Source organism: Buteo buteo, chromosome 11 (genome assembly GCF_964188355.1).
Source record: "Buteo buteo chromosome 11, bButBut1.hap1.1, whole genome shotgun sequence".
NCBI classification, from domain to species: Eukaryota; Metazoa; Chordata; class Aves; order Accipitriformes; family Accipitridae; genus Buteo; species Buteo buteo.
The window spans coordinates 20,081,224-20,108,738 of NC_134181.1; the positions used below are offsets into that span (position 1 = coordinate 20,081,224).

At 40.8% G+C, this 27,515-nt stretch overlaps 1 protein-coding gene across 14 annotated transcripts in view; it reads right to left on the minus strand.

The window, feature by feature from the left end:
• Positions 1-27,225, minus strand: part of SLC12A4 (solute carrier family 12 member 4) — a 50,215-nt gene extending 22,990 nt beyond the window's left edge. For 3 of the 14 annotated variants that reach the window (XR_012652225.1, XR_012652224.1, XM_075040289.1), the window contains exons 1-3: positions 27,013-27,225; positions 6,930-7,024; positions 4,643-4,774 (exon numbers count right to left, since the gene is read on the minus strand). Coding sequence is in view for 11 of the 14 variants with exons in the window: in XM_075040289.1 (XP_074896390.1) it covers positions 4,643-4,774; positions 6,930-7,024; positions 27,013-27,154 (369 nt within the window). In the remaining 3 variants the exon portion in view is untranslated. Of the gene's footprint in view, positions 1-4,642; positions 4,775-6,929; positions 7,025-10,419; positions 10,700-22,734; positions 22,804-23,562; positions 26,086-26,316; positions 26,459-27,012 lie in introns of those variants that run through there. The other 11 variants (XM_075040297.1, XM_075040295.1, XM_075040290.1 and 8 more) reach the window with 11 other exon arrangements.
• Between the last annotated feature and the right edge of the window lie 290 nt (positions 27,226-27,515).

Sequence of the window (27,515 nt, forward strand, 5' to 3'; positions counted from 1 at the left end):
ATTAGAGTAAGGTAAGGATTTTTTAACAAATTGTTCCAATGCTACAGCATAGGAAGATCTTCTCAGGGTATTCTTTATAGTGTACCTGCTTCCTCAAGAACGGGAGGTTTAGATGCTTTTGATTCAAACATCTTCATCTGATTCACATTGTGTCTTCAACTGCATAAACATTAACTGAGAAATGACTAAATAATGTTGCCAGGCTCTGGGCAGATTTTTGCCCTGCATAAGGGCTTCCTATTGTCACATTAATGTATTCTTTGTCTCTATCTGATCATTCATCCATCAGTCACCCCCCTCACAGCACCTCTGAACGCAGCAGCCAGCATCAAGTGAATTTATCAGATGTGTGGGTATCTCAGAGGTAAAGGATTCTCTACGAGATTGTCAAAATTGGCATCCGGGAAAAGGAAAGAAGCTCAACCTATTGCCCCTACACAGGAGAAGCAAGTGGAGCACAGTTATTATATATTCTATATGACAGTCTTCCAAACACTATCAAAGCAGGTGAGTTTTCAGCCTGCCCTTTACACATCTCACAACACCTGCTTCCTTTGCGTAAGAATTCACCTTAGCTCAGCTCCTTCCTATCTTCTGCCCTATGTGGTCCCTGCAGCTTTGCTCTACTGTTAATCATCTTCTTCCCTTCCCTCTTAAGTGGCCTCTTATGCATATCAAGTTATAAAGCTAACTTCAGCCACAGAGGAAGAGAAATTGTGCACTAGCTGTGTAGTTATGAGACTACTGCAGAGCAGAGCAGCCTAGGAAATGCGTAAGTGTCTGCCCACAGACAAAACCCAAGCCACAGGTATTACTAAGTGTACCTCAGGCATAAGAGTTTACTCTGGATTTTCTTACCCTGCAGAATAAAAAATACTAGTATGAAAGAATGATCCACAAATACAACTTGAACCAGCTTGTTCACAGAAATATTTAACCCCAATGATCTGCAGTGACTTGACCCTTTTTTATAGCAACTTATAATCAGTAAGTGATACTAAACCAGTGCTTAAGTCTCAACAGAATGCAATCTGAAATGAGAAGGGTATTATGTTCAGTCTCAACAGCTACCAAATGAAAAAAATTTAACACCCCATGCTGCATAAAAACACAAAGACATTTTGAAGAACACTGGTTTAGATCAACCAAGAAGGGACAGGAAAATCTCAAAAAAAGTCTCAATTTCAGCAATGCAGATCATGTTTCTGTTCACTCAAATCAGCTGCAGACACATAATTGATATAAATATTGATCTGAGTCTGAAGGACACTATTTCCATTGTGCCAGCATGATGGGTTATCAAAGCACTTGGCTGTAGGGCTCCGGGACATTGATCAGTAATGACAGCTCTTGTGGTTGCTCTGTTACATTAGGACAGACAGCAGCACAGAAATGAACTGTCTTATTAAAGATACATGAACTAAAATAGTTAATCTAAATTTTTCCATCATAAGACAGGCATATTTTTATAGCACCGTGAATATTAAGTGCTTTAATACAAGACTGTATTTAGAAAAGATAAAAAGCAACGCAATTTCTACCCTTTTACATGGAGTAGTGTCAATTTTATCTGATGTGTATCTAACAGAATGCTACTATCAAAAATACTTAATGGGAATGCTGAAACAGGGTAACATGTTTATATTAAGCTGTTTTGCACTGAAATGATCCTGATCTTCGTTTGCATCTTCCACAAACTCTGCAGCAATTATTCCAAGAGATTAGAAGGGGGGGATAGTCACGTAATGTATTTTCCTGAGCTGTTTTGGTCTCGTCACTGTAGAAAGCAGGTGCTGACATCACTGATCTCCTCCAGCTAAAGCACATCATTCTCTAGTCCTTTAAGCTTAAACTTTGGAAGAGAGATCTCATTTTTACAATACCCACCTCTCAGAGATTTGGCCACATCATGCGCACACAACTGCCTTGTCTCTTTTTTGTGTGTGTCCGTGGGGTTTTTTTGTTGGTTTGGGGTTTTTGTGGTTTGTTTTTGGGTTGGGTTTTTTGGTCACTTGAATGAATATGATTTGGTGGGCAAGTGTGTGCTAGATAACAAAACGGTATTCACTGAGACACCTGTCTTAACTGCGCAGAGAATTATATATTCACTTACTGAAAGGACTGCTTTCTTCATTCAATTTTCGAATACCAGATCTAGAGTCTGCTCAATCTCCTCGCTCCAGTTCTTGTCTATGAGATGCCAATTCCAGTAAGTGACACATCAGGACAGGGAGCTTACCTTTCGTCGTCACGCTGGCTGGGGACATATTTGCTGAGTGTACCCACTACAGCATTCAGCAATGAGTCTGTTAACAATGCTGGCACTTAAAAACAGAACCTGCGATCATGTTGGGGGGCATATTTATGCTTCTGTACTAATGCTTAAATGGGAAGAATAAGGTAACAGCACTGCATTGATTTATATTTCAAAGATTATTAAAGACAAATGTGTAGAAGAATCCCATTTGCACAGTTTCTGGATACCTGCAATCCATAGCATTGTACAGTTACTGCTTTTGAATTTCCTGTTTTTAATGGTTATAATTATTGGCCAAGTTAATAGTCAACCTTCTTACATTCTACAAGTTGTTTAAAATTTCATATTGTATATGGCAAGAGAGGGAGAAGAAATTCAAACTACAGTTATAACATTGCAGCTGATGTAATTTATCCCAGACACAGACATGCTAGGCAAAGATTCACTTAAGGAAACTGCAATGTTTACACAGAAAATACTGAGATATAAATGCAGGATGATATTGTCACTTTTGGAATGGTTACCCAAACCATTCTACAAAAAACATCTGAGAAGTCTGCAGACACACATTTCTGGGACACGGGAAAGCATAATTCAGGACAACCCAGGTATTTTGCCCAAACCCTATTTTACCATAGAAGCATAGGTTTAACAAGGACAACAGTCCTTTTTTAAAAATGGCAGTAAACAGTCTGAAAACATGCAAGTGTTTACATAAATCATACCTAGATGTAGAAATATTAACACCAAACCTTACATGTTACTCTACCAGGGATTTAAAACAACTTCCCAGTTTCCTGTTATTTGCCCCATTTTTACCTTATGACGCTATACTGCATTTGCTTTAACCAACTTTACACTACAGACCCGTCACAAAATTCTCCCAATTCTTTCTCCAACAGGGAAGTAAGTGACTAGCTTTCAGATTAGACTGCATCTTACCCTGGTATTCTGGTCAGGCAATTAATGAGGAAATAAAACAGCAAAAGTGATCAGAACTTTCTAAAAATAGTAAGGACTGTACCTATTGTATCCCCCTCCATTCTATCTTTGTTAGGATAACAATCGATCTGCTTTTGATAGGAAGAGGCTGAAAATTATTTTAATTATGCAATACCACCATATTAACAGCTGATGCCCGACATTATACCCACCAAAAGCATGCTAAAACAGAGATGCAGCTGACATTTCATGTTAGTAATGCCAAGGTAAAAACTTTGGACAGACTCAGCAATTAGTATAACACCAAGTACCACACAAAAGAAACTGACAGTTAAAATGTTTAAATTACTTTTTTAATGTAAGCTTATAATACTAGAAAGCAGTTACTGCACCCAGAAGACCTTCACTCAGTCTTGTAATGATGTCATATTAACCACAGTATTACAGCACTTTAGTGTGTGCGGTCTCAGGTAAAATTGAGTTTTAAACTTCACGTTGACTAAACAACTTTGTTAACCCCAGTGCAAAACCGTGCAGAGCAAGGAACTGGAGTGTGAGTAAGGGAGCTGGAATCCAACTTTCAGCATGGGGTAACATGCATTCTCTTTGAGAACAATGTGCTGTTTTTCAACGCTATCACTGCCATCTCTTTCTGAAATGGCTCAACTTTGACAGGGCAGTACTATAAAATCTGTTTCAAGTGCTATCTTACTTTTTTGGAAAACTTTCTTTTGACAAAATTCGCAAGCACGCTGACAGGCCTGCAAGTGCCATAAAACGCAACCACACCACTTGAGGGTTTAACACTAACCGAAACACTTGCCTGACTGCCAGAGCACTAAGAAGAGCAGTTAGAACATAGCCCTCCTGATACAAATCTAACTACCAACAATCAATCCCCACCTTCTACCTAGTTATTACAAGGCCAGCCCAAACGGGCTAACCATCTAAATGCAGATCCTTTGAGGCAGAAATCAGCTGCCTAAATGCCTAAGAAGAAAATGACTCTTGAGCTGCCGCAGGCTGTCCTATCTGACCTCCACCCACTGCTCTAGAAGGGTGTTGCCTCCTGCAAGTCCTGTGTCATACCCACCAGGCTTGTAGAGATGTGTCAGATACTGCTGGGCAGCTAAAACAGCACTACGAAAAAGCTGGGCGTTTTGTTTTGTTATTTATTCGATTCACCGCTAAAAGCCTATGCTCCTTACGTAAATCCATCCCAAGTGTATGTAACTGCACCGTAGGGCACAGTGCTTAACCACTGCATCCGCCCCACTTCTTTGGTAACATTTGGTTACCTGCAGAGTTCTACGTTATTTCTTTGCAACACTGTCATGGCTCCTGACAGACATTAAGATAAAGCAGAAAGGAGTCCAGCTCCCCAAAAATCACATAGGCAATCATCCCATTCATCGGCTGGCCATCGAGAGAATCTTTACTTACTTTTGATACTTTCTTTTTCGAGCCATCAGTACTTTCTGCTTCTTCATGTTCCTTAACACCTTGGGTAAGATTTGTGTAGTTGACCAACTTGCCAAGCAGAGATGACACTTTCGGTCGTATATCAAGTTCTTCCTGGGGAAGAAGACAACTAGTCAACTTCTGCAATTCACAGCATTTATGAAGATTGGCTGGGGTTATGCCTTCCTTGGCATGCCTGAGGGTGCCAGGGAACAAACCAGGAAAATCACCCAGGGAATGACAGAATATTTCATTATGCCTGAACCACTGATGAGAAGATTTACTTTTCTAAAAGGAGGGCAACTCTGACAAAAAAAAAGCTATGCCAACAGGTCTGCACTGTATGCACCTTTGCATGAATTACAGCAATAAAGAAGTCAGAGCCTTGGGACTGTAAGAAAATGAAGGTATACCTTGCATGTATCTCTAGTGTCAGCTTACATCAACATATATGCTTTTAAAAAGGTCAAGTTGCCAAACAAATCAGAGACTTAGTGATTAAACTCAAGTCATTGTAGGCAGGCATGCACTCTGATAATTCTATTACGTTTTTCAAACTATGTCACCTAATTCATGTGGATCTAGATAAAAATCCCAGAAGCCACGTTTACAGAGGCCTCACACCTTTACATTCATCCCATCCAACTTCTGTTTCTGAAAGTAACTTCAAGGAGAAAAAAGAAAAAGAAAAAAAAATCAGAATAAAATCTTTCCTTTCCCCTTTCTCTTTGAAATTAAAATGTCTTGCATGTCTAATTGCACAGTAAGTGATGCATGGTAAAAAGAACAACTTTCTACACAGGAAATAAAAGCTGATTAAGAAAGATTTCACTGTCTGGAGTTGTATCATATCTTCATGTATCATTACAAACAGTTTCTGGTAGGATTGGTAGCATTATGTGCTTTGACCTAATGCAGACACTGACCCCAAATGGCTAAGCGGATGCCATGAGCCAAGCACTCCTTCTCTTACTCCTTCCTCTGATCTGATCTGATGTTCACATCTTTAAAAATCTGATTACAATTCCTTCCAGAAAGAGGTTGAGGCAACACATGCTTCCTGTTCAGTTAGTTGAGCAGCATGGCCTTTGGGATGCTCCTCCCTCTCTTCATTACCACAGAAAGAGCCTGCAGACCTGGTGTGGTACTGTGTTATTGCTTCTGAAAGAGGCAGGCGTGTGACTAGCAGCAGCCATGTCACAAGTGGCCAACTCTCCATGCCCTACAATTTATCCTGATCACAGGTTTACCATGCCTTTGAGGGAGGAGACACCACAGCTGGGAGCATGCTTCAAAGTCCTTCAGCTCAAGCACACTGCCTGCAGACATGGTTGTAGCATTTCCACAGTGAGTTCCTGTCTAGCAGTAGGTTAGTTATACTTGTCCGGGCTCTATGCCACGCAGCTGAACTCTGCAGGCGCCAACCTGGCAGGGTGTAGAGCCAGCTCAGGCTGCCCCACAGCGAGTTCTCAGAACGCGAAACACAGGGTACACATTGCCAGTATTCCTGCGAAGCTGTAACTCGGCAGCACAGCTGGAAAGCAGCTGCAGAGCCATACAAAGACTATGCACCACTCCCCAGCACCTGAGCTTCCGAAAACATTTTTTAGAAACTTGGTCTTAGCACACCATGATATATTTGAATTTAATGCAGTGCCAGTGATGTGAAGATCTGGAGGAGGATGCTGCAGGACTTGGTGTGGCTCCAACTGGCCTCCCACAGGAGAGTCTGGTCCTCCTCACTTCCACGTGGAAAAAGTCAGACTGCCCCGCCTCGCCCTCCCAAGTGGTGACAATACCTGAGCTTTTTCATCACACAGGCTATCTGCCTACCGGTACCTTGGACAACAGACCTACACCCACAAAAATGCATGTGGGGGAGAAATCCATATTACTGATATACTGCAGTTGTAATACAGGATACCCAGGCTAATCTGAGTACCTGCATTTAGGCACTCTCCTACAGAATAACATGGTCCTTCTTAACACAGTAAATCAGGCCATGCTCATTTTCCACACTGATTAGCCCACAGTGCCACAGCTTCGCTATCTAAATTATTCAGGTCACTGCTGGTACCATTATATTTTGCTACTTTGTAGGCACAGCCCTAACACACCACTAGCTTTTAGATTTGTCATGCAGTGAGTTAGGTACCAACCCACAGCCTGGAACTTTGCAACGATCTCTCTTCCACTTAATGTGCTCAATCCCTGCCATCTTGGAAGATCACAAATCATATTAGAAGTATGAAAAACAGTTAGAAATTACCTCAAACAAGGCCAGATTTCGGTCATAGTAATCACCTCCCTTGCCAGCTTCTGAACTGTTCAGGAAAGGACTGTTTTCTTTATGGTTGCCATGACCTGCAAAGAAAAAAAGCAGCAGGTTTTGATAAGAGCAGAAAGACAGATATCCCAAGGAAATTTTGTAACCTTGACAAAACCCATAGGGAATAAACTTCTTTCGTCAATTAAATCTGTTTCTTTTTAATATCTAGTTATTACGCAATGTCATCAATATCAGAAGTATTACCCTCAAGGTAAGAGTTTTTTCTATTTCTACTCCTCCTTTTTCATTAAACTAGAATAAATAGCCACCTCAAAGTAAAATTTACAAGCAGGGTCACAGCTACAACACTACTTGCGCCTTTATGCTCTAATGTTTACTTTTATAACTTTCTTATATAGAACAGGGACAAGTGAAAAGACAGTTCCCGCACACTTAGAAATCATTATTAATACTAAGAGCAACTTTTGAGCAGTATGTCCAAACAGACTATGTAGATTTAGTAAGACTGAGCAATTAAAAAACTAGATTCTGCTATTACAATACAGGTAAATATCAAAGTCCCCCCCTTTTTTTGTTGTTGGTGTTTTTTGTTCTTGTTTTTTTACAATGCCCACTAATCCTAGACACCAAATGTCCTCTCTTCATGATGCTTCTACCCTTATTGTAAAAGCATTCACATACGCAATGAACAATGTTTAAAAAAAAAAAAAAAAAGGATAACATGGAAAAATCAATAGAGCTTTTTGTAACTAGTAACTAAAAAAAAAAAAAACCAATTTAAGGACACTATAGTATAAAATGAGCTCTGGAGAAAAAAAGAAAAAGAAAATTTAATTGATTCCAGCATTCAGAAGTCCCCGGACTTGTGGCTCCCATTGCACTCTGCTTGACAAACAAGAATTCCTTTCTTTTGCCTGCAGTAACTCTTCACTCCCTGCTCTTTCAGCCAATGCAAACTAAAGAGATTTCCAAGAGTATCTCCTTAAGAAAGGATCAATTCAAGGAATACTTCTTTTTTTTTTAATACTTACAAAATAGTAACCACTAAAGAAATTGAAAATTAAAGAAAAAACTTATTTTCTCAAATGAAAATACTGCAAGCTAAAGAAGTATTGTACACTGAATACATAAAAAGCAAGATATTAAACATCTGGATTTTTTTGGTGCATATTTTCAATAATTAAGGTAATCAATTCAACAAGGCTACACTAAATTATTTTAATTTAATTGAAGTGGAAGTGTCTCCGCATTTTGAAATCTGAATCAACTTACAAAATGAACCTAACAGGCAAATGTAAGACACACAGCAATCAGCATATACCACACTGTTACAAAAGTAATTGCTATAAGTGAAAAAATTATGAGAAAGTTCAGTACTATTCCTACTGAGGGGTAGGGATGCATGGAAAGAAGCATGATTTGCTGGAAATTGCTCACAGGTGCTTTGAACAAAACTGTTGGGAAAACAATATTCACAAACAGGTCTTTTTAATCTTCTAGAATTATACACTTAGCTGACCAAAAATATTGGTAGATAGCAGTCTGCTGTGTTCGTGTCTATTGCTTTTCTCACAGCTCTGACAACACCAAAATGTTAATTAGTAGTTGCCTTGCACAAGTGGGATCAGCTTATTTGCTGACCCCACCTACAGGTAAGAGATGTTCACATTGCTGTACATTGTAGAATTTTTTGCATGACTAGAAAAGTATCAGTAAGCTTAGCAACACAGCATCAAAATACAATGCTTATCAACTTCAGCAAAGGTAAATATTCACTACAAAGCTGCAAAAACTACTTGCTTGCTGTTATTTGTTATGACTACTGACACAAGGAGTATACAAGATCACTTTTGTTGCAATTTGTATTGTAAGATGTGCTGCAGTCCGTTCTATCCTACTGTGGTTGAAGTACGTTTGGGATTCTTGCTGAGGACATGGAGTTATATGCTATATAGGTTTTACTCATGAAGCTGCACACAGGTGCAAATGATAATGATATCAGAAGAAATACTGTCTACTTGATTCTTGAAGACTTTGGTCTGTGCAGTATCTTCTCATCATTACACTTACCCAACACAGCAAGGTCATGAGTAACATGATTTCCTCATTTCCTATATACTAGCTCTGGTAACTGAATGTTTGAAAAATCAAACTGATTTTTTTTTTTAAATTTTTTTAAATCACTGAGTGATTTTTAAATCAATTCTTTGCTGTCTTAGTTTTCCTTGTTCTTCCATCAGGAACCTTACCTCACAGATGCAGCTTACCACTGTCTTAATAGGGCGCTCTTTTACTTGTAACGCTTACAGAAACTCTCACCTTTTTTATGTATAAAATCATGCTATTGTCAAGATAACTCATACATTCAATCTCAGATTTTTATATAGGATGACAATTAGTTTGCTCTTTCAAAACACCAAGCCTCTAGTTACCACCATCGGTATAACCTATCCTTAGTTAAGAAAGATTACTTCAAGCCACCTCCCTAAGCCTGACAAAGACCAGTGACTTAAGATGAATCTTCAAGTTAATTGGCATTATTTTTCAGATGCATCTTAATTTTACCTCCAGTAAATTTTTCACAATTGGTCTCTTCAGAAGCTCGCTCACTCTCAAAAAGAGTTTCCAGCTCCTCCTTCATTCTCCATTTGCATTTCCAAGCATCACCCAATTCCTTCCCATCAGACCTTCCCTCTGAATTTGACTCTTTGGTGTGCTTGCTTTATACACCTTCCTGCACAAAGGCAGCCCAAAGCAAGCAAACTGCAATAGAAAAATCAGTAGAACTAGTGACTGGAAATGGAGCATTGTTTTTGCAATTGCTAGGGCACGTTTTTCTCTCAGTGGAAAAGTTCAGATGATATAGAAATACAGCTGGTTTTTTACCACATTCACAGCACTAGCTCCATTATCCTGAAAGTATATACAGATTATGAATTACTGCTGACAATGCAAAAATAAAACTGCAGGATTCTACTGATCCAATGAAGTGCCACATTAAACCCTCTCTCAAACACCGTACACCTTCAACAGGAAGCAAAGGAGTTTAAGTTTATATTCAAGTTCTTCACAATGACATCCTATTTTAACTTCACCGATAGGTAGAACTGGGTGCTGCAGAGATGTGTACCGATTCAAGAAGAGTACTACATTGCTAAGTTAAACACAGCTAATTAAATGATAGCCAAAATCACCACAGCTGCATGTTCGGTACAATCTCTACTTTTCAGACACATCCTAAATCACAACATCAAAGAGTTAATCTAATTTTCTCTCTTTCCATATTGTTTCCAATTTCATGAGTAAAACCTATGGCAGATAACTATTTCCTCAACAAGAATCACATATGTACTTTGACAAAACAGAACGGAATGGACTGCAGCACAGTATACAATACGTACTGCAATAAGAAAAAGTGGTCTAGTATATTCTGCCAATGAGCAATACCAGCAGCTTCAAAACGACTTACTTGCATGGGAAGAGCTTGTTATCTCCATCAGTTTTGGAAAGGAGCGGAGGTGACCTCGGAAAGCTACTCCGGGGAATTCTTGCCCCAGCTTCACACGAGGACAGTTTACATTCTGAAGCATGAAGTCTCCTGGGCAAGCCCCATCTTGTGACATGCGTACAGTTTTCCACATTCTTAGTTATATCAAGTCTTTGGTCTTGGACAGTAGCTATGTGGTGTTAGTTTTCATCATGCAAGACTGTTTTGCAAGGAACATTTCTTAAAGAGGGAGCTACATACTCTGCAATAGAGAATAATTTATTTGCCTTAGTCCCTAATTAATCTAAATTTTTGAGGCAGGCAAGCTATATTCCACGTAGGTTAATGTTTCCTCTTCACTTGTTTCATTGCTTCTCAGTCTTCATTAACTTTCAATAACTAAGGCATTTTATTTCTGAATGCTACCAGTTCACTTCCAAACCAAACAATTCTACTTGCAGCCACCACTACAATTGTACAGTTTATATAAACATCTCCACCATAGCTCCCTGAAATTTTTACAGGTATGGACACAGGTCTATAGAACAAGGTTCACCATCATGTGGATCACATGAATTCCATAAAACATCAAAGATGGTCCATGAAACAAAACCTAAAAATCCTAAGTGTGCATCCTCTCATACAAACAAATACACAAGCCCAGGAGACAGCATAAAAGCAATAAATGGGTGTCCAAACTTTTGCCTTTTATCTCATTGACAAGAAAAAACACTGTGGCAAAATTGTAGTGGATATTCTACTGACTGGTTTTATTTTGTTGTTCTCCAAAAGGTTTATGTTGCCCTTACATAAAAAAAAAAAAAAAAAAAAAAGATTAAGAACATAGAGGACAGTGTTCACATCCCTGCTTTCCTTCTGGAAGGAGATTAGGCCAGAGAGACACAGTTTCACTGCTTGAGCACACTGAGTGCAACTCTTGTGCAAGCCATTGTGTTTTCTTTAGTAACTGAGGGATGAAAACCAGAATTTGGAGAGAATTACAGACAAAACGCATATACAAAAGTAACCATAAGACAGACAGATCAGTGAGGATAAATGAAAGCTGAACAATTAGGCACAGTGAGACTATGGTAAAGAAAGACCAGGAAGCTTCACAGTGATAAAGTCTACTCAGCCAGACTACTGAAAGAATAATCATCCCTGCGAGAAGGTGGCAGGAAGGGTTGCATGACTCGACCTGTCGAGGTTTTATTCTCCTCTATTGTTAGTTTCTGAACTCCCTTAAAGAAAACCACCACTCCCCTACTTCATCATGTTCAGTTAAATAAGTGGAAATTAGTACATCTTAAAACAACTTCAGATCTTTCCCTTTGGACATGACTAACTCAGAGAGACGCTCACCTAGTACTTATGGAGGCTCTACCTACCTGACGAGTTAAGGCACGCTGAAAGCACAGATGGACATAGTCTGACTAGCTTTAGTCTAGCCAGCACAGACAACAGGAGAAGTGAAAAATATAGTAATGCTAATTAAGCTGCAGTAAGGCTTAAAACATTAAGAAAAAAAAAAAATCCCAAGAGGGCTGAACTTTGATAACAAACTTATGCCACTTTTCTTTTACAGGCATATACCTGAGCTAAATAAATGCAAGTTGGTAGAGGCCCATACACCATGCTCACAGTACCTCCAAAGGAATGCGCAGACTTTCAGACTTGCTTTGCTAGGCAGGCAAGCTGGACAAAGCTCCAGATACGGCTACGACCTGTGACGATGGCATGCAGAGTTGCCATAATCCTCCCTGCCTGAAATATCAAGAGCTAAATCTTAACTAAGGGGCTAAATTTCTTCAAAGAATTTTAGTGTGAATCAGAGTACAAATCAGAGTTAGAACTGAAATGTTAGGCTTCACAAAGAAACAAACCCATTGGTTTATTTACCCCTCTATAACTGACAAACAGCAGATACTTACTAGAAAACCAGCTCAAAGGACAGTCCAACACTCCTCCCCTCAATGTAATTTAATTTCCAGAGCAGCATAAGAACTAATATCTCACTTGTAATTGTACTATGCATGCACAGACTCCTTTGTGCACGCCACAGTAAAAAAAAAAAAAAAATTGTAATGAAATAGACTGTATAGCAGCTAACACCAGTTTTTTCTGTCATTCAGACACTATTTGACAAGCATCACTGGCCACAAAGCTTGTGATAGCTAGGGACACAAACTGAGCCATTTTCATAAACAGAGAACATTATTTAAGCTTAGACTTTTTTTTATTTAAAAAAATACTCAATCATTCATATTTTTAATATTCCATCTACAAGTAACACTGGAATCTAAGATTAGAAATTAGAGTTGATACACAAGCAGTTGATGTGGGCTTCCTTTAACCTAATTTCAGCTATCTAAACAGCAGGCAGTTATACTCAACTAATCATGCAGGCTTGCTTTTTACTCAGAAAGAGATGGCTCAATTAGCTGATCCCTGGAGTGCCTCTCCTGTACATGTACCTTGGCATGCTGCAAATTTCCTCTAAAGAGGAAAAAATAAATAAAAACCTAAATTATAAATGGCTTAAGGTATGCAAAATTTATCCCACTTCGGAAAACAAAAGCAAGTTAGTTCTGTTCAAATTTATTTATGCTTTTCCACATTTTCATGTGTCAAGATCTTCTGCAAATCTCTACACAACTGGTAATTAGGCCAGAATTCAGTTTGATTTTTTGACCACAAAAACAAAATAGATTTGCTACACTTACTGTTGTCACAAGACCTAGAAGCAAATGAATACACCCAAGGTAGGTACTCTACAGCAAAAAAAAAGTTAGAGGAACAATGGGATTGCTGCAAACAGAAATTATTTTCAGGTAGAGTATTTCTTCCTTGCATAATCAGGTAATTTTATTAGTCACAACATTATTTTTAGACATTTGTTCACAGCCTTAAGGATAAAGTTTTAATGTAAAGAGCTGTCCGTGTGCATTTTTATTACACTTTGGGGTTTTGGTTTGTTTATTTCTACAAAAGAAACTGTTCTAACACAGTTCTTGAGAAAGCACTTTCCAGATGTTAACAACGATACTACTTTCCCAAGCACTTGTATTGTGAGATAAAACTTGGTTCCCTCCAAAAGGCTGTGCTACGTTCAGATAGCATTCTTCTCATCATCCACCAGCAGTAAAGTTCTGCAGAACTGAGTATTGCTGAAGAACAGAAAACCCTAAACAGGTTTCTTGGCCTTTGCTAGTAGTTCAAGAACCCTGATATCTCCACATTTCAGCAGCAAAGCATTCAAGAGTATTGTTGAAGTGTATAAGGAGACTGTCATATTAAGATAACCCAAGAAACAATTAGATGACAATTTGATGTCAAACACATTCTAAATCTGCTTATATACTTCATTTACGTGGCTCCTCAGAAGTGGCTGGGCTAAACAAAACTCTTATTCACTCTCAGAACTGTTATGAAACCTCTTTCTTGGTTCATTCAGGAGACTATAACAAATTATTCAACTTACAATTATATTTTTGTAGAGATCCTTATCTATACATTTCATAAACAGAAATCAGATATCACTTTTCTTAAATTACTCACTTTCAACTGCTTAGCAAAAATCCCAATCCAACATCAGTAACAGTCCAAAGTAGAGATCTTATTTACTATTATTAATAATAAATTTTAAAAAGACAGCCCATTAGAAATGTTTGTTTCTCCATGGACAACACACAGCTAGCCAGAAACAAGAAGTATTTCTAAAATATTTTTAAAACTACTAAGTTCTTGGAGTTGGGGGGTGGGGTGGTGTTTTAGGTGGTTTTTTTTTTAATTAGGAGCATTATATTTACATTAGAAATATGAGAAACAGGAATAAATAGCATTGCATGTAGTTAGATAAAACTCATTCACACTACAAACTAGGCATTGGTAATGAAATAACTAACAGAAATCTGTTAATGCCAGTTCACTTAAGACCTTGGGCTACCAGGTCTTTTTCACTGAAGGCAGCAGAAAACATGAGCTGTAAATTCCAGGCTGACCCAGTATTTTATGAAAATAAAGGCCAAAGTTGCACTAGATAACTGGGACACTAAAGCTGTGTGAGAGGAAAGAATAGCAGAATGAACAGACAGATCTTTACCTGGATAGCTTTTAGGAAGCAAAGAGATCCTCTGTACTTCAAACAGAGGCTCAAACTATCAGTTAACGCTGACAACACTGAACTCCCACATACCAGACCCAGACACATGCTTCCATAAGAAACTGCAGGTTAAAAGCCAAACTATTGACATTAATGGGTATTTTAAGCATATAATGTGTTCATTCACCATTTTAAGATTAATACATAACATTACTTACTTCACTGTTAAATTGACACTGTCATTAAAGTTTTGAGTTTACTGAATTTTACCCAACAAGTAAAGGTGTGCTTCTTAAAATTCATTACACACTACACTGCAGATACCATGTACATATTTATAATCACAGCAACAGCTTTGGCATCTACAAAAGCGACACAAACAAAGCACAGTTTTACCACAAAGTAAATTTAAAAGTTGTATCGTTGATAATACATTAGTTCCTCTGAAACAGTTCAGAGTTCTAAAGACTGCATTTGTTTGTGTTCTGCATGAAAGAAACAGCCAAAGCTTTCCCAGACAACAACCTATGCGACAGTTAGGCTGTACCAGGGAACAGAATTAAGTGTGCAATTAAGCACAGATGTTTGATTTATCCCTAGATAAACACGCGTGAAGTTACTGTCAGACTTCTACTGTACTTTGTAAAACTAGAGAACAGCTTTACCAATCAAGTTGACTGATACCACACAACTCAAAGGATTTTGCAATTTAATAATCCTGTGTTTCAAAAGCGCAATGATTTTATTCTTAAGATACACTGACAGTTTCAGAACACTATAATCCTTTGTAGGTATTAATATCAGCATGAAGTACTTACCCTTTAGCAATAGCTCTTTGCCATTTTCAGTAATTTGGTTTATCATTATTCTTCTTTCTGCTCTTAGTACATGCTTTAATAAATGCCTTCTCTGTGAAGTCCTGAAGATCAGACAATTTTAATAATACCGTATTCCCAAAAGAATTTTTTTCCACCTCCTCTGACAAACTGACTGCTGGCTGCAATGCTGAATGGGACTGATCTCTTTCAGGAAGCAAAAGGGTTTCTTACAGAAAGCTAAAACAACACTGATACAATCCTAACATTATAATCCTTTTAACACTGAGAAAATATACAAATGTCACAATCTTACTGAAAATGCTATTTGTGAAATCCAAACCCAGCCACATTTAAGAGGCACATTACCAGCTGTTTGCACACTTATTCAGAAAAGTGTGTGCCACAAATCTGCTGCTTGCCGAGTGTGGAATCAGACAGCGTTTTAAACCTGCTAATGCCATGAAAAGTATAGCTGTGACATTAGCCCTCCAGGCATTTCAGCTTTCAAGTGAAAACAGTGATGTATTTCTTTCCATCTTCAATACGTTTAAATATGATTACCCATTAATGGACGAATCATATGCAAGATCACAAAAAAAGCACATCAGCAGAATGAAATGGAGGTTTATGTAAGATACCTAAGTAAATACTAACTTAATGATTCTAAGCAGGTCATAATTACCAGAATCCACTCCATTCTGCTCATTCATAAGGAGGTCCTCTGGATACCAGCACACACCACACTGAGACTTAACTACATTGTACAGTAGGTGCAATCACCAAGAATGCCTATGTAATTAAAGATGCCAAGTCACTTTTGAGAAATTGGATTTAGGAACTCACATCACTTAAGAGCTTTCATAATATAACTTGTCACTGCCAGCTGAAAGAAACACTATAAAAACAACCTTTGTACTTCAGTGTAATCCACTTCAGAGGTTCTTTCATGTGGAACAACTCCAAATCATTTCTCACGACTATCCTCCCTGAAACTCCGTCCCTTCACATGCATGAAGGCACCTCAGATACAGCATCCCCTGTATCACAATACAGGGAGAAGCATTCTAGCATTTTCCCTGCCTCAGGAAAAGCCTCTAACCTTGCTGTAAAATGTTCCCACTTTCCCTGAGAGACAGCAACATACATCTATGAGACCAGCACACAGATTCCATGTGATATTCAGTTTGCCTTTCTTTCCAATACCAGATATGGAAAATTGATTTCAGCCCTGTACCTGTTCAGCTGACCATGGCTGTGCATTAAGAAAGATGAGAGAACAACAACAACAAAAAATCTAAACTGAAAAAAAAAAAACCAACAACCCCACAATACACACCACAATTTCAGACATACCCACTCCCTTCTCCAGCTCAACATGTGCCAAAGAAACAACTGTACAAGCACAAACCACGGAGTGAGAACAAGCAGATAGGTGACAATCATTAAGACAATATTGCCACCAGCTCAAAAAACTTCCTACAGGAAACAAGTGGAAATAGAGGAGAAATGAGCCAGGGTGCCAAGCATCTCCAGACATACAGAAAATAACAAAAGAGGAGGTTTAATTACTTTGAAATTTTCAATGTATGTACATTCTATGCATTACATACTATATAATGTACATTAACAGACATCTGCCATCCATTCCTGGAAGACAGTAGAAAGACATTTGTAATCGGTTACAGCTTATTGTGAAGCCCTGAATGTTTTATTAAGTTTTCAGTTAACTCATATAGAAAGTGCTGAATATCAGATTTTTCTTACATTTAAGAAGTACTTTGTTCCATGTGAAAACAAACTGAGAGGTTTTTTTTTAACTAAGGAAAAAAGAAAAGAAAAATAATAAAAAAAAAGAGAAAGACAAAAAAGAGCTAAACTTGTATATGCTCCAAGGATGAAGAGCTGACCTTGCAATGTGAAGTGCTACAAACAGCCAAGACTCACTCTAACTCCAGTCATAATACTTAAAGAAAGTACAAGTCAGCATGAGACTTCTCCAAGCAAAGTTAAGTTAGTCCATCCCACTGAACATTTTAGAGGGTGGAGAATGCTCCGACATTGTACATGATAAGCAACACACAGTACTTGTAAAATACATATATTCAAACACACATTTATAAAGAGCTCACAGGTCTTCCAAAATAGCACAAAATATTTCACACTGCAACACACAGCACAGACCAAGACAAAGTTAGGTATCTGAAGAAGTCACAGTGGCTTTTATCATGATATTACAAAAAGTTCAACAGTTTGCAAGAGCATCAGAACAAACTGAGAACAGCACATTAGCTTACAGAAACTCTTCAAGGAGCAATGAGCAACGTTAGATCACTTGTTTTCTGCTCCACCAGTCAGGAATTAAATCAAGCACCTATAACAGAATCTAAGTCAGAAGAAACTCTGGGACATATAACAGTGAGCTCACTCCTGCTAAACATATGCTTCTACCACAAAGTCCAGAATACAGTGTCTTAAAAGGGCAAAGGCAAAATATTGCAATTAAATTATTCTCTGTATGTTGCCTTGAGTTACAGCTTTAAAGTTCCCTGCATGTAGGCTGAAAGACACCTTAACAGAAGGCAGATAATCACCCCACTATCTGGTTACATAGCATTGGGATTTACCAAACATAGCTCAACTATACCTCCCTTCATGTTTGGCTGTAATGTCCCTGAAATTAATCCCTGATATAGCCACTGCATTCTCTGGAACATACAGCTACATCAAAAGCGAATAGTTTGTGTCTGCTTAGGCAAAGTAGCCAAGATACAAGTTATATCCATGTGGGAATTGAATTTGGATATGGTTGGCAACAGTTGGCTTGTGATGCTCTAGAAACAGCTGTGCCCTGGAGATCATGTCCCAGTACAGGGTGCAGAACATGAATATGCTTCAAGGGAAAGGAAGGGATCCTTCTGGGGTGAGACAGACAAGTGGTATTGCTGCTGAACATTTCATACGGTAAAATCACAGACTGGACAGCGAAAACCTTAGCAGGAGAAAGCTGAAAATAATTCAGGAGCAGTAGGTTCTTAAATCAGACCTGCAAGACTATTAAAGAACTTCTACCTTTATATTTTACATCGACTCTGGATACAAAGTCATACTGCAGCAAGTAGTAGTAAAAGTGATGCCAGTTATATTATTTAGAAGTGGTTCAGGAAGGCAAAGCTCCCGAATGCAACGGTAGAAGGCAGAGGAGAAACAGTAACGTACTGTCCTCCATCAGAGACAGCAGCAGCTACACTGTCTTCTTGAATTACTCCTAGTCCTGCCTCAGATCTGACCTCCTACATGGAAATCCAGAGGTGGACTCTGCCCACAGTAACTAAGGTCCGGGCTGCTCAGCTAGCAGGCAGAGACAGGGTCATAACACAAAGTAGCACTGCTATAGATAATTTTATGAAAAACAATTAGACTCCAGGGCATAAAAATTGTGTTTTACTGCAGCAAACAGCAATTTAAAGTATGCAAGAGCAAGTCTCAACAAGTTTGCCCTCCTTAGGAGTTACTCTAACTCAACAAATGGGCAGCTTCCAATGGCACACCATAAAAATCTTATTTTTCCCTTTGACATGGAATTGAAAGGCAAAAGTTTAGATGGTCTAACCTGCTTCATGATAAGGAGGCATCTGTAATGATTGAATGATGTTCTAAATCCCTCAGATAAACACAGGAAATTGTTGGCTGCTGGCAGGAGAGGAAAACAAAGGTTGGCAATTAGACCGTAGGAAAAAAAAAAAAGCCAACACATACAGTTTTGTTCAGGCATAATTAGCTTGAACATATACATAGTACAGCATGCCTCTGCCCTAAACAAAGAGCTCTGCGTCATCTCTCCTCTCCCAGGATCTTGTTATACAATCTCTGCTACAGTCCCCTGCAAGCCAGCTTCCAATACCAGCCTACAGCTTTGATTCTAATTTTCAAAGTAATCGATGAATTGCATCCTAATTATATTACAGACCACGTGCCAATCGATGAAAGAGTTGGGCTTCTAGGACAATGCAGGTCACTCGAGTGGAGCTGGGAGAAGGGGGCAGATTAAGCATTCTGGATTCAAGGGGATGGACCTGATGGACAAACTTCCAGGGGACATTAGGCAAACCCAGAATCTGAATACCTTTGGAAACACTACTAAGCCATGCCCTAAGCAAATGAGCTTCCCAGTTAGAGCACTGTGACCACCAATACAAAGGTGGGATGATGACCGTCCCCTCACCAGTACCAGCAATCTCCTCCCTCACCCCTTGCCCCAGCTGCCCAGCCCAGCCTGGCACTGGCCTCTCATCTTCTGCTCAGCAAAATGCCATTTCATTTACATTTCCAACAAGTCTTAGGCTGCCTCCAGTCAACAAAGCATAGCTAACTTGGCAAAACTGCCAAGTTATCAACCTTCCTCATTCACCCATAAGCTAATTGAGTCAAAGCTCTTTTGGGGCAATTAGCGCTTCATTCTGCATGTCAAACTCCACCTCTCTGTCCTACAGAGCAGAATGAAGATCAAAAGACAGTTAAGAAAACATTCCACCAAGTACCTTTTATAGAAAGAAAAATTTTGAAAAAAATGTATTGCCAGAACTGTTCTAACCTATACCTCTGCTGCTCAGACATGAATTAAGACCACTAGAAAGCACACAGTCTTCTTTTCCAGGCCAAACCTAATACCTACCACAAAATCTAAAGCCCTATTACATGCTATTCCTGTAACTCCCGTAACTTCTTACTATGGTTCGGAAGTGACAGTTTGAGACTCAGGAAACAATGTTTAAAGTAAGAGTCACTGAGGGCAAATAGGCAGTAGACAGCCTACAAAATAACCTCCGGACAGGTGTGCAGAGGATGGCAGAAAGGGACCTGTACCACACCAGAGTATACAAAATGCTATCATATCCAAAATCTGGAGAAGTTTACCCTACATGCATTATAAGAGTTGTCATGTAGACTTTTTATATTTAAAGACAGAACATATTAAACGTATGTCAAGCATTTGAATTTGCTAAAAGACTAACATTTTTTTGTGTATGGTATTTCGTTATTTTGCTTGCTTAAAAAGAAGATATTGTTTGCTCAGCATTCACTACAGCAGCCACTGTGAAAGATGCACAGTTCTCCATGCAGGACAAAATCCAAGTATACTGAAAGAAATCATCCAGCTCAACTGAAAGAACAAGGACAGTACTACTCATTGCTAAGGGATCACTTGGCACCATTTAACCAGATGCCTATTGAAAACTAGCAATTAAGAAAGAGGTTTTATGAAATCAAATAACTTTCATGTCTGTGAGAATACAAATCAGCTCAGTAGAACTAAAGAGATGCAAAATTGCCGATTCAAAAGTTACTGAAGACAATGGAAACATCCCTAAAATGTAATTCCAATAGGTTTTAGACCATAGCTTAAAATGGTGCATTTTTTTTCTCCGTAGTTCACAGATCATCCCAGCAGGACGTAGGTCACAGACTGAAGTATTTAAAGACAAACCTTGAACCAACAGGCTGAAGACACAAACCCTTTGATCAAATAAATCTTGCTCCTACATATTGGTGATAATAGATATTTTTCTGTAATATAAATCAGCCTGCACATTAAATTATTTGTTACATCATAGTCAAGAACAGGTGTAAATCTTTAACTTGGTCTCAGAAGGGAAAACCCATCAAATGGAGCTTTTCTCTCCCTGCGGCACTGGGCGTCCTCCATTCTTTTACATACACTTAAAAAGAAAGCAGCGATTGCTAAGTTTCATCTTCCTCAAGGTGGCTGCTGTTCTTTAACTTCAGCAAACGGCATTTATTATGTTTGGCAACATTTCCTAGTCAATGAGGCTGCAAAGTACCTTAATCCCCATTCTACACAGAACTTTAGAGCAAAAGCCAAATTTAAACTTTACATTGAAAAGCATGCAAAAATGTATTCTTTAATTTTGTTGCAGTGGGGAAAAGAAAGGAAATGTCACTGTTTTCTTTAAGGAAGTGAAACACTGAAGAAATTTTGCGAGGGGAAATTGAATAACACACACACAGATCAATTTTATACACGAGACAGATATGTACTACAAACACAATATAAGAAACCAAAAAATTTATTTGAACTTCTTTAGAACAGTGCAGAGACTGAATAAAATATATAGCTTCAGCATGTAAAAAAAAAATCCCCAAACTTAGTCTCAAGTTTGAAATGGGCGCTTAGCAAGTCAAAATGAGCATTTGCAGGTAGAATTAGCTGGAAAATCCATGTCTTCTCATGTGCAATTGCTTAGCCTTCTAATACAGGTGTTCTCCGAAACACAAATATTCAGCAACTACAGAAGACCAGCAGAAGGTTCTTTGTCTATCTTCTCTTAGTTTTTTGCAACATAGACCCACACATACACAGTTATGGGAGTTGCCTTCAAATCAGACATATCACAAAGATCCTTCCCAGAGCTTTTCCAAATAACTGAAATACCAGAGAACCCACAAAAAGGCCCATGTTTTTCTATATTTAGCTAAGGCTCAAGGCCAGCAGCAGTTGGCACCAAGATTCCCTTGGTATCGGACAGCTGCAGCCTCTCCAGCTCTGTCTTAATCACTGCATAGATTAGAAGAGGTATGAGACATGCTTAGCAAAGGTAACAGTTTATGCAGTAACATGAACTTTTTTCTTTTCCTAGACAAGCATTTTAATAGATGAATTAAACCTTACAACACTGCATGCTGCTAAAAGAAACTTGAGATATCCACCATGGACTCCACTAAAACAAGCTTCTCTGAGAAACTCCTTTGCTTACAGGCTATAAAGAAAGTATATACCAACCTCCTTCACCCACCCAAGTATTATTGAACAGCTAATTATGTCACAAAGCACTTCTCCACTCTCATTTTTCACATACTGCACTCTTCTCTTTCCTTATCTGAAGCAAGGGTCCACTTATCTATACACCTGTATTGTTGAAAAAAGTATTCTGGAGTTTGGCTATCAGTGCTGTGCTAATTGCCAACTGCACAAACAGGGAAAAAAAAAACCAAAACCAGGACTTCACAGGGATGACGGTGCCGCTAAGACCCCTTTCAGGATCTGCATTTCAAATTATAACCATTGCTGTGTATCCAACAGGTATCTCACAAGTATCCTTTATGGAACAGGAGCAAATATTAACATATTTAGCACCGACAGGACACCTTTAATATTTCCAAATTTTCACATTAAACTTTACAGAGAGGGAAAACAGATGCCAAGCTAAGCAGAACAGAAAAAAACCCCTTCCTCGTCAAAATGCAACTAAATTGAAGAAGACGCAGTCTCCATACCATTTGCAGCAAGACAATATTACACAAATCACCAGAAGAGACAGTTCATGGACATCAGTGTACTTCTATTGTCAGGTTACTTACTTTCCTCCCAAACAATTCAGAGCTGCTGCCTCCACTCCTCCCCAGGATCCCTCCTCCATGACTTCTTTCTGCAGTTTTGAGGCAACGTGAAAAATGCTGAAGATGCACACGCTACAAAGGTTATGCAAAAATATCCTGCTATGACTACAGCAACAGCACCATTTACCCACACTGCTGCTAACAGAAGTTCCTGAGTTTAAGATAACCAAAAATATATTTGGACACATGTTTCTATCACTCCTATTTAGCTGCAGTATCTAATTCATTATATGACTAATTTTATCTCTGAACTTTGCCAGAACACCTACATATAAGAATTAAGCACTTGGAAAAGGAATTTTTGAATGATTTATGTATCCCCATTGAAAGTATCTTCAGACATATTTTACGTGAACTTTATTTCAAGTCTTGCAAAAGACTTAAAGCCTTTACTAGTAAGTTACCACGTATTAAAAAGCAGTGAACCAGCAAGAAGCTTAAAAGCACATACTGATGCAGACTGTAAGCATGAGGAAAAGGTCTCAAGTCTAGTTAGAAAACTGTGGGCTGAAAGGAAGCCATGTGATAACTGTAACATAAGCAGAGCAATTCATTGGCAAAAACCAAGGGTGGCAGCTGACCAAAGCTAGTTAGTGACACCAAGCTGATTAGTGTCTCATTTCCACTAACAAAAGTCACAGGAAGATAAATAACTTCCCACAGGACACATGACATTGCTGCACTTTGGTTAACAGGGTGCACAATCACTGTGGAGCTGAGATTCCTATTAAAGCAAAGCTTATTTGGTTTTTTTAAACACTATTCAGGCCCCACTGTCCCTCTTCTTACCCTGTGTATCCAACCTAATGTGCTGGCATTATTTCAAAGACTGAAGGGATGCCAAATTCACATTTCTCATCCCTGTCGATCCATAAAGCAGGGTTCACATGTTCGTCATAGGATCACAGGATAATTCTTTGTACTTCTTTTTTTAAATGGAATATGTCAAAATCTATTACAAGCAGTGGCAGTCAATGGAACCTGCTTAGAAAAAAAAAAAAAGGCTGATTTTATTCACGAGTAGGCACTGGAGCTATCTGGGAAGGCTAAATTATTGTACACTGACTAACTTCTTACGGAAATGGTTGAGAAGAAATTCTATTGCAGAATGGCTTCACGTCTGTAGTGTTTAGATGACACCACACCACCTGATGACCTAACTAAATCAAAATTCAGAAAAAACATTCAAAACCAAGGCTATGACAAACAAAGGTCAGAGTGAAATAAGAATCTGTCAGAATCATAAGCCTAAGAGATTGTGCAAGGAATACTGGACAACAAAGACACTACTTTGCACACTTACAGACGAGCTATAAAAAGAGGTACATTACCATGACAGACCATATGCTTGAAGGGCCATATCATTACTGAGTCACTTTAACCCATCTCTGATCAAACCAAGAAATCCAAAGAAGTATTTAAATAAGGTTCTGAATAGCAAGCTGATAAAATAAAGTCTTCCTCAGTGAAGATTCACCAGAACAACCGCAACCAATTCCTCATACTGACTATGGTGGTGCTACTTGATGGCACAGAATAACTGCACAATTGGCATGGCTCAGGCAGCTCTGTGTGCATTCATGCAGTGCCAATGAGAATCATACACACTTTGATAGGACCACAACCTAAAACTCTGCACTCAAGTCAAAAAAAGTTTACCTCATCTGGAATCAGGGGCATCACCAACACCAACAAATCCCTCCATGAGCCCCGCAATCAGCTGCCACAGAAGGCTCTGGAGGGTCACTCTCTTCCCTCCAGTCTGTAGGCTTCAGCCAGCACTAAACAGCTGTGACATACTCCATCTTCAACAGGAGCTTCGATCTCCACCATGTCATATTATCAATGCTCCCCCAGTATACGAGGCTGTGGTACTCTGCATAGGACGTAGAAAGAAGCACCAAAACCCAAAGGAATAACACAAGGGAGTTCAGATTCCCCTCTACAGAGCCATAAACCCAAGAAACCTAGGGAGAGACAGAAAAGGCTAGTGGGGAACAACATGCCTGTCAGTACAGGTAGGCAAGACAGCATATCTTTATACATACACCCCGAGGATATGAAACAATACTTAATTACTGTGAAAGTAAATTAAAAAATAGAAGGCAGTTATAGTTCAAACAGAAACAGAACTAACTACCATATATTAAGTGATGTTACTAGATATTTATCAGTTTTAAAATAAAGAGACTCAGCTAACTTCCAGCAGCATGGTTCTGTGCTGCAGTCGGAATAGCAGTACTTAAGAGATCACAGCTTGCCAGCCACTGATAAGACTGTGACGGGGAGCTGAGTATCTTCAAGCGTGTTGTTTGCACACATCCTACAGGCAGTCTCATGTTCAAATGGCAGGCGCTTTGAGTTGACCTTCCTTTATCTACCACGGCAGTGGCTTCTACAAGTCACACTTACCAGCCCATAGTCAAAGCTAGCTACTGGAAAAAGTACTCCACGAGGTCTCCACCTCAACCTGCTGAGATGGGTGAAAAACACCTGTTACTTTCATACACATGAACTACATGTTAAGTAACCTGAGAGTAAAACAGATCTTTTTTACAAAATGAAGTCAAGGCCCTGCACAGCCTTTAGGGCTAGAGCCTCAAACTGCCTGTGATAACAGACAAGTTGGGAAAAGCACCTACTTTCACCATTCCAAAATGCCCACACTAGAACTGGAAAGAACTGACACAATGGACGTGAAGCCTGTGTAAGCTACTTGGTACATGAAATCTAACACTCTTTTGAAAACTATGCAACTAACGAAAAAAAAAAAAGAATGGTACATGTCGGAGATCGAAGCACAGATTCACGGAGAGCTGAACAGGGTGACAAGGCAGGAACTGGACCTTGATCTCCTGACAGTTGAGTATCACTCAGCAAAATAACCCTTTTCTCTTCATTAAGCACAGGCCTGAGCAGTGCTGGCTCCCTTCAGGGATTACTGTGCATCCAATGACATTTGCATTCTGAAAAGTTTGACTGCACGGGCAAGGAAGAACAGGTCAGGTGTTTACTGATTTTTCTTTTGTTGCCTAGAGTCATGCGTGATTCACAGACAGCATGTGAGATTCACCAGCTGAGCCCATGGGAAGATCCTCTTCCTAAAGGTTACAGAACTAAACCAAGGCAGAAAAAAGAAAGAGATCCCCACAAAGAGCTAAAACAACCTTTTACCAGAACTACTCTACTCTCCAAATCTAAGGGTCCTTCATTTTCCCACTAGAAACGCTCACCGTATTTTTAAGTCAATTAACACCTAAAAGTCACAGCAAAACACGGAGACAGGCTGAGCACTGGTATTAGCTGCCTGATTAAAGAATGTACTTCTCACCACCCGAAGTCCCCTCCTACTTACGTGATCCTCTTCTGTAAATGGAATAAATTAACCACTAACAAAAAGCAGCTCTGCCTAGCAGGAGCAGTTGTGAAAGCCGCACAGACACAACACACATGCTGTAGTATTCAAGGGCCCGGTCTGAAGGAGAGAGACCTAGCTGGGCAGTCGCATTTTTTAAGATGACATAAGCAAGAAAAAGGAGTCACCTGAGATCCAGCTAATGTCACCCGTTCGTTTCGCCAGCGGAGCACTGAAAACAGTCGAGCCTATCTCTACCCACGTACTCTGGCCGGCTCCGGAGATGCACTTTGTGGGAGCAACGATAACGCGCCCGGCCCCCCGCGCCGGCCCCGCTCCCCGCCGCGCCCCGGGCTATCAACAAGTGGCTGCGGCGCGGACGGAGTCCCCGGGGCCGACCTCCGAGCGGGGCCGACCTCCGAGCGGGGCCGACCTCCGAGCGGGGCCGACCTCTGAGCGGGGCCGGCCGGGCTCCCCCGCGCCGCGGGAGGACACCCCCTCCACCCGCACCGCCGGGGCGCCCGCCGCAGCCACGCCGGCTGCGCCGCCACCCCTCGGCCCGGCCCGGCCCGGCCCGGGCTGACAGCCGGCGACAAGGTTCACCCGCCAGGCCGGGCGCCCCGCGGGCCTCGCCGCGGCGGCGCGTCCCGGCCCTAGCAACAGCGGAGCCGCCACCGCCGGCGGACCCCGGGGGGGAAGGGCTCCTCTATCCGGGCGCGGCGCCCCTCGCCGCCCCCGGCGACCCCGCCTTTGTCTGCCGCGGCCGGCGGCGGGGGGGCGGAGCGGGGGAGGCAGGGTCGCCCCGGTCCCCCCACACAGGGACCCCGGGAGCGGCCGTCACCGCCGCCGCCCCCCCCCCCCCCGCCCGGGCCGTGCCCGCTCACCGTCGGAGCTGACGGTGTCGTAGGAGTCACCGGCGGCGGGCGCCGCGGCCGGCTCCCGGTAGTCCACCCAGCTGAGCCCTTCTACGCTGTCGTACTCGGCGCGGTGCTTGTCCTCCACCGGCACCACGGTGAAGTGCGGCATGGCTGGCGGGGCGGCGAGGGCTCCCCGCGGCACCGCAGCGAGGCAGGCGGGACGCGGCGCGGAGCCGGCGGCGCATTCCTGCCCCGTGCGGTCACTTCCTCTCAGGAAACCGCGCTCCTCAACTCCACCCATTCCCCTCCGAGCGCCGGGGCGGCGAGGCGGCGCGGCGGCCGCCGCCCCCGGGGCCGGCGGGCGGGCGGGCGGGCGGACGGGCAGGCCGGGGCCGCCCCGCAGCGAGGAGCGGGCGCGGGGGAGGGGGTCGCTCCGCCGGGCGGGCGCGCTCAGCAGCGGGGGCGCGGAGGAGGGGCCGGAGGCGGCGAGGCGGCGCGGGGAAGGGGGAGCCTTCCTCCCGCAGTCATCG